Raw genomic sequence first — 12,809 nt, 5'->3', positions numbered from 1 at the left:
TGTGTGCGTCATCTATCCGAGAATGACTTTTTCTTGATTTCCGAGGCACATTTTTTCCTTAGACTTTATTCATCTTATACGAAGTTACATATGTCTTTGGTTGAGAGGGAGTGAATTCCAGAGACGCCTCGCCTGGACAGCGAAGGAATTAGTCATGAAACCAGTATGGTGAGCAGGAACTGAAAGTTTAGAATACGAGAGGTTCGCAGCTCACAGCCTGGGCGAGGGGTGTCAAACACGAACTTATTCTTAAGATATTCAGGAGCAAAAGGCTCAAACATAATAGAAAATAGGGTACAAAAGTATTCTAAGGCATCTACGGCGACGGATAGAGAGCCAATTGAGTTGGCGGCGGTAGAAGGAAATACGATCGTATTTACGCAGGCCAAAGATGAATCGTATGCCATTGTTGAGGAGACGATTACTCGACTATTATTAAAACATAGTAGAGGTAGTTGTGCTTTTTAAGGTACTTGTGATAGCTATTGGTAGTTTTTTTTGTGTTTGAGGGGCCTAAGGTAGTTTTAGAAGCTACCAAAACATGTGAAATATAAAATGTATTGCTTAAAATAATCAAAAAGTTAATTATACGCGATTAAGTCCCGTTCTGCTAATTAATAATCATCAAACTGTTTTGTGTAGTCGTCCTTTTCTTGTTAGGTAGGTAAAGATTTACATCTCAGCTGACATACATACATTCCCTTCATTGCTTTATTATTATTTTTTTATTAGGTAGGTAGGTAAATTCGACATTTCTTTGAAATGTCACAACTTGGGACATGGACATGGGCTGCTATCAATTGAGAAGTTCGTTTACCTCTTAATCATTTTCACATTATATGTCTATTAGAAAAAGATTCTCAGCCCTATTCGGATTTCGAGATAATCACAAGATCTTGAGACGATTTAGAGATCAACTAGATCTACATTAGATATCGACTAGATGTGACTTGGATATCTAAGTCATAACTTGTCGAAATCGTTCAAGAGGTCTTCCAGAATCGCGGAAACGTCAAATTTGACATATCTATCTTACAAATATCTTTAAATTATCCGTATCGTAACTTGTTGAAGTCTAGTAGAAATCTTACTCATTTTCCGAATCGAGCCGAATGTTTGAAATTAGAGATAATTATAAGTCCGACATAATACAGTAAAATTATACATTTTGCGTTTGCGTGAAATCCGGTAGTTCTGATTTTTTGCAGACTTGTTTATGATGTTGGCCCAATGAATAATCCAAGTTTGTGACCTCGAGCGCCGAACGCAACTTTGTCAACCCTGTTTAAGGCGGTACGAACTTGTGGCTACCGGGCCAAATCAGCTTTGTTTCCCATAAAGTTTTAAGTCATAATGTATTGTTCGTCATATTATCGTTAGTCATAAAACTGAAACCGTTAACTTTTCAGGATTTTCGTAAGGTTATTCTATAGATAGGTTAGGTTAGGTTAGGTTTGTTTTATGGCAATCCTGAAAAGTTACGCGTTTCTGAGAAAAACCAATTATGACTAACGAAAATTCGGACAAACAATACATTATGACTTAAAACTATTTGGGAAACAATAGAGACCCATTTTACCTACTTATGTTTTGAATGTGGCTGGTCTTAATATATATATATATTTTTTAATTTGTATTTTTTTTTGTCCGCAGAGGATGGCGGGCGCTGCCTCCCCGCATTCGCCGGTCGCAAGCTCGGCGAGATCTGCAATCGAGAGAACCAGTGTGAGGCGGGGCTAGTGTGCGAGGAGGTCGTCCCAGGTATCTTATCTTATCATATCTTAGCTTATCTTCTTAGGACCAATGCGAGGCGGGGCTAGCGTGCGAGGAGGTCGTCCCAGGTACCTACCTATCTTATCTTTCTCGTATTTTATTTACCTTTACTTCCTCGTCTATAATGATAATTCGGCGAGATCTGCAATCGCGAGAACCAGTGCGAGGCGGGGCTAATGTGCGAGGAGGTCGTCCCAGGTATCGATCTCATCATTATCTTCCTCATATTCGTATTTTACCTTTACTTCCTCGTCTATAATGGCAAATTCGGCGAGATCTGCAATCACGAGTACCAGTGCGAGGCGGGGCTAGTGTGCGAGGAGGTCCCAGTAATCTTATCTTATCTTAACGGACGGCGAAAAACATTAAGGATACCTTTCTATAATAGAGTTAATTTACCTACTAAGTATCTGTTTTATGTCCAGGTGAGATGCACGTGTGCCGTCCACCAACTTCGGGCCGCAAGCAATACAATGAGGACTGTAACGCGTCAAGCGAGTGCGACATCACACGGGGACTGTGCTGCGTCATGCAACGGCGACACCGTCAGAAGGCGCGCAAGGTATGTGCGACATAATGCGACACGATGCGACAGATGCGACATTACACGGGGACTGTGCTGCGTGATGAAGCGGTCACACCGTCAGAAGACGCGCAATGTATGTGCGACATTGCGACACGATGCGACAGATGCGACATCACACGGGGACTGTTCTGCGTGATGAAGCGGTCACACCGTCAGAAGGCGCGCAAGGTATGTGCGACATAATGCGACAAGCGAGTGCGACATCACACGGGGACTGCGCTTTTTGATGCAACGGCGACACCGTCAGAAGGCACGCAAGGTATGTACGACATAATGCAACACGATGCGACAAGCGAGTGCGACATCACACGGGGACTATGCTATGTGATGCAGCGGTCACACCGTCAAAAGGTGCGCAAGGTACATGTGCGACATAATGCGACACGATGCGACTCGATGCGACAAGCGAGTGCGACATCACACGGGTACTATCCCGTGTGATGCAGCGGTCACACCGTCAGAAAGCGCGCAAAGTATGTGCGAAATAATGTTAACTTGCGACGTGATGCGACAAGGGAGTGCGACATTACATGTCTATATAAAATAGCTTCTTCGAATGGGTATGTTTTAAATAAACGTTTATATCTATCAAACTGCTCAACAAACGTGTAAAGTATGACCCACTTTCGCCAAACATATCATTTGTCATTTGTCGAGTTGACATATCAAAAGGCTGTCGTCAAAACCAAATCGGAAGTGGATATCATATCCTCCTAAGGCCCAAGGTCCTACCTGTAGTACCTCCTTATTTCGATGAAATTTAAATCCTATTCAATTGGAACAGAGTCGCTTTTGCTTTGTTTCGTTCAATATTCCAACAACGCAAAATCAACTCTATTTCCTACACTTATAAATGAAAATATATGATAAATGTTCTTCGCTCAATCAAATGATATTTCTGACGGATAAAAATAACTTGTTATAAAATATGTGCGGGAGAAGCAATTCCTTATACGATAAATCTCATAGTTATTGATCAATCTAACTTGTGAACGAGAAAACTGACTTGTTACGAAAGAACAAACGATAAAATGTTGATAAAATTTGGTGAGCTCATGAATCTCATCATTCTGGGCAGAATAAACACCTAAACCCAATTTAAAAAAACACATACATTTTACTTTCCTCGTATTCGAAATGAAAAGTAGAGTGTTTATCTCGGGTGAAAGGCATCATTTCAGCCTCGGACTATTGGCGCTCTCACTGTGTTCGAGCGCCAAACTGCCTATTCAAACTCGTCCAACAGAAATTGTTAAATTCACGACGACTCACGAAAAATTACAAACTCCGAACCGTTTTAATTTAATTCGCTCGGTTTCACCAAATATTTAATCAGAAATTTGAATATCATTGTCATTCGGGTGGCGTCTCAATTTAATCACGATTTCGTTATGATACTGGAACCTTTTCAAGAGTGTTTTTAGGGTTCCGTACCCAAATGTTGAAAACTTTTAGGGTTCCGTACCCAAAGGGTGAAAACGGGACCCTATTACTAAGACTCCGCTGTCCGTCTGTCCGTCCGTCTGTCTGTCACCAGGCTGTAACTCGTGAACCTAGACAGTTGAAATTTTCAGAAATTTTCACAGACGATGTATTTCTTTTGCCGCTATAACAACAAATACTAAAAACAAAATAAAATAAATATTTAAGTGTGGCTCCCATACTCGTACAACAAACGTTATGGTACGGAATGGTACGGAACCCTTCGTGCGCGAGTCCAACTCGCACTTGGCCGGTTTTTAGGTTACATCACATTTACAACCGGGTTTTTGGCGAATTTATTTTGTTTTTCATACAGTCAGCAGCAGAAGTTGCTAAGCGGGCGAGGTGTTCAAAATGATCTTGACGCGACTTTATTGTTAAGGGAATAAGAGCGCGTCAAGCTAATTGTGAACACCTCGCCCGCTTAACAACTTCTGCTGCTTACTGTACACTTTTCGTCGGGTAGTTGCACAAATCTCTGTCTTGGCATTTTGCTGGGACATCAGTTAGCCGCAACCAGTGAAACCTGTGTCGAAGCGTCGGTAAATAAAGGTACTTACCAAAATGAATTCGATAGACCCGATTGTAAATGTGATTAAATATGTGTTCAAAACGCGAAAGTTTTAAATATTATGTTTTTAGGTTATTTTTAGACCACTATAACATGTTGCATTTGCACGTTAAAGATGACTCACACTAGAATTATCCGGGTCCGGGCCGAGACGTCCGACACTTCGTTTTCCATGATGGATCACGTGATGTGTATATATGCGTTCTATAGAAAACGGAATGACTGTTCTAGCCTCGTGCCGCCCAATGTACATCAAGATGTACACTCAGTTTTGATGGAATGTCAACCTTCGTTAAAACAAATAAAGTATCTTTTCATTTGTCTCGTAAAATTTTCGAACAAACGACTTTCAACCCAATTGCAAATAAAACTAGATTCAAACTTCCTTAGCTATAATTTTGTATGGTGGGCGGCACGAGGCTAGCGTGACTAGCGTGACTTTAAGGATGACTCAAGTTAGGCCGGGCCGCGCTTACTTTTCTATGACATGACAGGTGATCACGTGCTGCTTTTCATAGAAAACGATGCGCCGGTAGCTCCGGCCCGGACACGGCCCGGTCTAACGTGAGTCCTCCTTTAAGAGGGAAAGAGATACGTTCCGACCTTTCAAACATCTGGGGGCGTAGCCAACATGTCGTAAATCGATAAACGCCAAACGAATAGATTAAATTAGCGGGATAACGGTTGCTACGAAGAGTCGCGTGACTATAGTTTGTCAAAGGACTGTCCCATTTCAAACATCATTTCAAACATAAACAGAGAGAATCATACTATCTTTGTCTTACACTAGTACTAGCACCCAAAAGAAAAGGATGTGTAAGTATAGTTTTCCTGGTTCTTACTGACTGAAAAATTGGTTTGACCAACTATATTTCTTCGACTTTACTTCCCTATTAATATTAGCAAAGAGAATAGAGTGCATAGATACAAATTGTCAAAGTAAATTATGTAGCCACTGTAAATTTACTGCCATCTTTCGACAGATGATAAAACTGTTAGAACGCCATTTCACTTTGATCCTTATTCTTTCACTGATATGTGTTAGCTTATTAAATATTAATATTAACGCCATCTACTCGACTATAGGCCAAAGGTATGGTGCAATCTTATCGAGCGATGGCGCCATAACCTTCAACCTACTCTCGAGTAGATGGCGTTAATATTAATATTTAACAAGTCAAATGGCGTTCTAACAGTTTTAATCGTCTGTCGAAAGATGGCAGAAAATGTACTGTAGTTACATAATTTACCATGACTCTCTCTATTTCAAATTCTCTTTGATATTAGGTACAATCTTTCTTCGCGTGAATGCTAAGTAATCTAATAATATACTAATTGTTCCAGAGTTGCGGCTACTTCAAAGAGCCCCTCGTCTGCATCGGACCAGTAGCCACCGACCAGATCCGCGAATTTGTGCAGCACACCGCCGGCGAGAAGCGCATCGGCGTCTACAGACTGCACTAAACGCCTCAGTCTCGTGGAGTACGCAGCCAATCCAATTTGATACTTACAGCTCGGTGATAAACTTTAATTTGCTGTCAGCTATCTTATAGTAAGAGACCATCACGCACCCATTGCGTACACCCATCGCGCATAGCACCCATTGCGTGCTCGTTGCATACGATTTCTACCTGGGAGCCATTATACGTCTACAAAGTTGAAACTACTTATAGTTGATACGTTGAAATTCCGATGGCGCGATTTGGGATTTGTATTGAGCAAAACAGTTACATCTATCGATTAATCTTGGAACTAAAACATGAAATGTAACAAGCGCCACTGAAAGTGTAATTCAATCTAGTTTGAAATTGGCTCTAATTTTAGTGATTTTGATTAGAAATTAAAGTACAAAGTGGAGTTGAAGTTTCAATTGGATTGGATGTTTTTTTTTTTGGTTAGGAATAATGGTAATCTAAAATATTTTAAACATGACCGAAAGAAATTTGTTAGAAAAGCAATCGTACCTAAAGGAAAACGCGGGATATAATAAGAATAAGGAATAAAAGAATTTTATTATTATTTTATTTTTTATAGGCTGGGACTTTCTACTGCGTACTTCACGACACACAAATTGTGAATTTTATGTTAAAATTTTGAAGATGAACAAATTTTAAGAGTTGTCTGTAATTTTGACCCGATTTTCGAACGACTCTTAAGATTTTCGTTCGTAATTTTTGAAATAACGAGCATTAACAAAGACTACAATGTTCGAAATTTGAAACAATTCAACCCTATTGTAAAAAGAAGGGTTATCTTATAATGAGCGTTATTACAACATTCGATTGATTAAAAACAAATGAAATAAAAGCTTTCCAAAATGGCCGCCGATTTAGCATCTTTTTATTTATTTTCGAAGCTTAGAGAAAAAAATATAAAAAGAGGTAGTGAGTGAGATATATCAAAATAAAATTTTAGTTTATACATGTGTAGAATTAGATTAAATTATTGAATGTTTAATATTCTATTCTTATGAATGTCATAATTGCGTCTTTAGATTTTCATGTTTAAAATTACTGTTACATTTTAAAATTAGATATAAAACTAAATTAAGTCTTCAACGATTGAAACATATACATATCCTACTGGCTGAGGCATTTATATCTGATAGTAATAATATTGATGTTATAATATAAAATACATATCATATAAAATATCTAAAATAAGCTGCTCTTTAGAGTAAATGTAAAATAAACATTTTTTTCGCTTATTTTTACTAATACCTAACTTATATCATACTATGCTAGGTGCCTAGGTAATACATATCAATATTTGTTTTTAATATAATAAAATTAGGTAATAATCACATTTTAAAACATATCACGTTTTTTGAGTCCGTTAGTAGCCTAAGACTATAAAATGGTGTCTATTTTCAGATATTGTTGAAATTTGAAATGAACAAATATTTTTCTGCCAAACTTCTAGTTGCTGTTGAAGATATTAAATATCTTTTTTTCGACCATTTTATTTTTATAAAAAATAATCTGGTTTGACTGGCCTAGTCACTGCGTGACGCACCCATCGTGCATCGCACCCATCGGTGGGTGCACCCATTTTGCGTGGCACACCATCGCTCGGTGCACCCATTGCGTTTCGCAGCCATCGCGCAACGCACCCGTTGCGAACACCCATCGCGCATAGCACCCATTGCGTGCTCGTTGCATAAGTAATTCGTTAAGATACTCTGTTGAACTGTATTTATGATAACTTGTGTATTAAATATATTAATTATGTGTTAATTATATAAATTATGTCAGCAGTGTCGTTGTTATTTGGCCCCTTTGTATTTTCCAACTTTATTTAATTGGGGTATAAAACCTATTTAATAATATTTTCAGAAATTCAGTAAATAATGAGACGTAATTTCTGCATTTTAACATTTATTACCAAAAATAAGTAATTTTCGATTCATTTAAAATATTTTAGAGTATTCATTGGACATGAGTATTCATCGGACAATGCACATAATTTCAATTAGCTATTTTTGTTATTCTATCTAAGCCAGTTTCTCATTTAATAAAAACAAAAGCAATTTTCTCTAAAGGGAAGATCTAATGAAAAACTTTTTTTTTTTTTTAATTAATAAATGATAATTATTATTTCAATTATTTAACAATTCTTAATGTACTGATAACCGATTATGTGGTTTGCTCGAACGCAGCCCTACGGTAGGTGTCAGTGGTGACACTAGGACTGGCGCGACCCGGACTGTCAGAAGAGCATCGCCCGCCATTACTGCGTCGGAGTGTGATTTACTTGAAGCTACGCCTGTTTTCCGAGTTTTATGTATTAAATCCTTTATTTAATGATGTATGGTGTTTTCTCTCTTAACAGTTCAGAAGCGCGATACGTAATTTACGTCCACAATATATTCTGAAAGGCAAAAAGCCAGTAGTTCATCCGCTTATTGTTGCTAACCAAATGAACGCCGGTTCAAGTGATTTTACTATTATATTCGCACCATTCATCATTGAATAATATAAACAAATCTTTGATGAAGCCTTATTAAGGCATATTTGATAAAGAAAATCATTGATGACGGTGTACATCACCGTAGTTCATGGCGTCATAACCACTCTTGTCCAATACGAGGAGTTAGTTGGAATACGACATTTGGTAAGCTATATCGTATCGTTTCAATTGTTGGAACGATGTTCAAGCCACGTAAGTTATAAAAATGATCTATGGGTAAGTAATCCAAGAACTATGTGCCATAGTGTCCAATCTTAAATATCATTATGCAATCAAGGAAAATCTGTGAAAGGTTGTCTTATCCACTTAGTGTAGAATAGTATTGCACATATGCAAACAATTTACAGCCTAAAATATCAGCTATTATAATGGCATATAATCATGTAGACAACATTCGTCATAATTATTTAGTCTTAAAATATGCAAAGAAAGGCAATACTCAAAATTACCATTATGATTATGAATGCCAGCTAGACTACTGCAATGACATTATAGTCACACTGTAATATTTATTCTGGACCCCAATTTTATAAAAATCATATAACGGAGACAATGTTCGTGTACATGTTGAACAATGTCGGTGAATGTTCAGCGCAGAACGTTCTATCAAGGTGTTATTAAATTGCTTATGAAATTTATCAGTCATAGTGGTTTGGCTTATGGTGTATGGTTAGGTTTATGTTTAAACACTTAGTCTATGATTGATGATGGATAATATTAGCATTAGCAATAAAAATAAATGGATTAAGTATTTTACATATTACCGACATAAAAGATTGGTTATTTAACATTGAGTAATGCTTTATGTTACTAATATTAAAAAAAAAAAAACATGCTAAGATGAAAAGTACTATAGTTTGAGAGTACTTATGTTGTGTGTTATTATTACTATGCCTATTTATGCGAGATTGACCAAGTTGCTTTCTTGGGTCATTGAATGACATAGTATTATAAAGCTATGTTAAAATGATCCCTTTGAGAATGTTGTGTGTGTGAGTGTGAGTGCAGCATGATCACATGATGGGGAAATATGGTAATAATTGTCATTTCATATAAAGTTGTTGCTTCATTTATATTTTCACAGAATAAATGTGTTTTATGCAGGAGGTATTGTTTACCAGAACAAGCTTTATGTCTGCATACTCACAGAAGCTTTGCGCTTGCAGAATGATTGCACACAAATGAGTAAGTAATACTGTCCTGTGTGAAAGGTTTTGGCGGTATAAGAAATATGATCAGCGACACAAAATTGAACAAGGTAAGGCCAAATTAAATTGTTGTGTTATGTGAGAGACATTCACATATAATTTGTAGTTATAGCATGGTTAAAATAATAAAAATAATAACAAGTGAGTGGTCAGATATATAATTGACTTACACCAAATTATACTCAAAGCGGCGATTGAGGCATGTTCCTAACATATTCAAATTGTCATGCACCTACACTAAATAATTAGTGTGTGTTAATATGTTTCAAATAAAATAGAACAGGTCAGCATAGCCACTAAAGGCCTGTGATGTCCAAATGGAAAGGATAAAGTGACATGTGCCGTTAATAAGGAGCTGTAATGTTGACTGTACTTTAACATGCAGTCAGTTCAGTGAATAAATAAGTATAAAATAGGAACAATTGATATGGTGATGATACTTCTAAAAGAGTTCATTTAAATTATTTACTATTCATATATATATTATGTTGATGATTGAAAATTGTGTCATTTTAAGAGACCTACCAGTTAAGTCTTGGTCAGTCATGAAAATTTAGTCAAAACTTAGTAAAGTGCAATAATCTTGTATCTAATTGACAAATAATAATGTGGAATAAGATGTGACAGAAAACAGATCACATATTTTTGTTGTTTGTTAAATGCATTGCATGTTGTGTGTTGTTAGAATGTTCAAATGTCTTCACAAATGGCTACTGCAGCTGCTTGAGGGGAGTCCTCACCAGGCTGGATGGTGCAAGGAATTCTTGGCAGTGAAAGAAATCTGTGGTGGGAGATGACTGCAGGTAGTATGTTAAAAGTTGCCAAGTTGGATGCTGCATGTACCACTATGAGAGAAGTTAAGTATTCTCAACACAAGTTCTTTGTTTCACCAAGTTGAAGTATTTGGCTGTTTCATGCAAGCAAATCATAATAATACTATATCCCATTTTATTAAAAAAATTGACAAGGTCATAGAATAATGGTAATTATATAATGGCATTACATAATATGTGTTATAAAAGATAAAATAGAATAAATTATTGGGGTATTGTCATGAAGGTGAAGGTGGTAAATGGCTTACTAAAGCTCATACAGTATTGGAATACCTACACCTTAAGCTAATAAATTGTACTTACACATGTTTTATTTACATTCCTTATTCTAACAAAACCCTTTTTATGTGAGGGATAGTGTCAATACTTCATAAAGAATCTTGATAGAGTATGCGACATGTCTTGTGTGTGTATCTTGGTGTAATTGAAGCCAAGACCATTATTTTATTACCCGCCTGTGCAATGTTCCACTGCTGGGCATAGGTCTTCCATGGGAGACATTAAATCTATTCTGATCAAATATTATGTTGATGAATTATTAGAAAATATTGAGTGAGCCAAGGATAGTTGAACCATAATTTCAAAAGTTGAATCCAAATATGCTATGTTATGACACAGTTATTGCCCTGAGTTATGGTTGCAGAATGTACTGGCAAAGGTCTGCCTTCCTGAGCGGCGGTGCGAGTCTGCGCCTGCATGACGGTGCGGGTCTGCCTGCCTGAACGGCGGTGCGAGTCTGCGCGCCGACCGATGGAGCGAGTCTGTGCACTTATATGGTGGTGCGAGTCTGCACACCTGAGCGGCGGTGCGAAACTGCGCACCTGAGCGGCGGTGCGTGACTGAGGCAGCCTGTGTGATAGCGGGACTAAGTCCCATCTATATGCTCAAAGAGCCACCGATACAAATGTACACCGATACAAACCTATATAACAAAAAAAAAAACTATTTAACAAAAAAAAATACAAATATATAAATACACAAAAAAAAGGGAGGCTTAGCGAGCCTATGAGACGTATCAGCTTGGCGAGCCATGATACGAATGCTTAGCGAGCCTGTGAGACGTGTCAGCTTAGCGAGCCATGATACGAATGCTTAGCGAGCCTGTGAGACGTATCAGCTTAACGAGCCCATGATACGAATGCTTAGCGAGCCTGTGAGACGTGTCAGCTTAACGAGCCCATGATACGAATGCTTAGCGAGCCTGTGAGACGTATCAGCTTAACGAGCCCATGATACGAATGCTTAGCGAGCCTGTGAGACGTATCAGCTTAACGAGCCCATGATACGAATGCTTAGCGAGCCTGTGAGACGTATCAGCTTAACGAGCCCATGATACGAATGCTTAGCGAGCCTGTGAGACGTATCAGCTTAACGAGCCCATGATACGAATGCTTAGCGAGCCTGTGAGACGTGTCAGCTTAGCGAGCCATGATACGAATGCTTAGCGAGCCTGTGAGACGTATCAGCTTAGCCAGCCCATGATACGAATGCTTAAAGAGCCTATGTTACAAAAATTCTTAAAGAGCCTATGTTACAAAAATTCTTAAAGAGCCTATGTTACAAAAATTCTTAAAGAGCCTATGTTACAAAAATTCTTAAAGAGCCTGTGTTACAAATATGCTTAAATAGTCCATAAAACGTATCAACTATCAGCTTAAAGAGCTTGTGATACAAATGCTTAAAGAGCTAATATTACGAATCTGCTTAAAAAGCCCATGTAATAAATTTTCTTAGAGGTCATATTACAAATCTGTTAAAGAGCTCTATAATACAATTAGCTTAAAGAGCCCATAAATTAAAGTTGCTTATAGAGAGCCTATGATTTAAAATTACTCAAAGGGCTGAACAAATAAATAAAAGTCCAGTTGAGGTGTGTGTGCTAAGAGCTGACAGTTTATATACGACATCTGCGTGATGTTTTCCTCCAGTAACTGTTATTCACTTTGAGAGGTGACAATTTATTACAATACGTTTGCTTTAAGAGCTGACAGTTGTCTACAATGTAGACTCTACATGATGTTTGCTTTAAGAGCTAATATTTGTTTACATTGTTTTAATTCAGGAGTTAATATTTGGTGTTAGCTTTAAAAGCTGACAACTATTATAGGATGGTTGCTTTAAGAGCTTATAACTGTCTACAAGATTTTAAAAAAAAGGTTGACAGTATACAGTTTTCATTTAGAAGTTGATATTTGCTTTAAGAGCTGAGAGTTGCCCACAAAATATTTACTTTAAGAGTGAATATTTTATTTGTCTACATAATGTTTTCCTTTAGAGGTTGAGATTTGGTTTAAGAGCTGACAGTTGCCTACAAGATGGTTGCTTTAAGAGCTGACAGTTGTCTACAATGTAGACTCTACATGATGTTTGCTTTAAGAGCTAATGTG

General features: G+C 37.5%; 1 protein-coding gene across 1 annotated transcript in view; it reads left to right on the top strand.

Moving 5' to 3' along the window:
• The window catches only part of LOC134802805 (ITG-like peptide), a 54,575-nt gene extending 46,909 nt beyond the window's left edge, over positions 1 to 7,666 (top strand). The window contains exons 4-6 of the mRNA XM_063775524.1: positions 1,654 to 1,761; positions 2,199 to 2,335; positions 5,757 to 7,666. Of these exons, the coding sequence (XP_063631594.1) occupies positions 1,654 to 1,761; positions 2,199 to 2,335; positions 5,757 to 5,876 (365 nt within the window). The 3' untranslated portion in view covers positions 5,877 to 7,666. The remainder of the gene's footprint in view (positions 1 to 1,653; positions 1,762 to 2,198; positions 2,336 to 5,756) is intronic.
• Positions 7,667 to 12,809: the final 5,143 nt, after the last annotated feature.

The sequence above is a fragment of the Cydia splendana genome, chromosome 25, assembly GCF_910591565.1.
Source record: "Cydia splendana chromosome 25, ilCydSple1.2, whole genome shotgun sequence".
NCBI lineage: Eukaryota > Metazoa > Arthropoda > Insecta > Lepidoptera > Tortricidae > Cydia > Cydia splendana.
The sequence above is the reverse complement of the archived record's forward strand: the minus strand, read 5'-3'. Positions and strand labels throughout refer to the sequence as shown.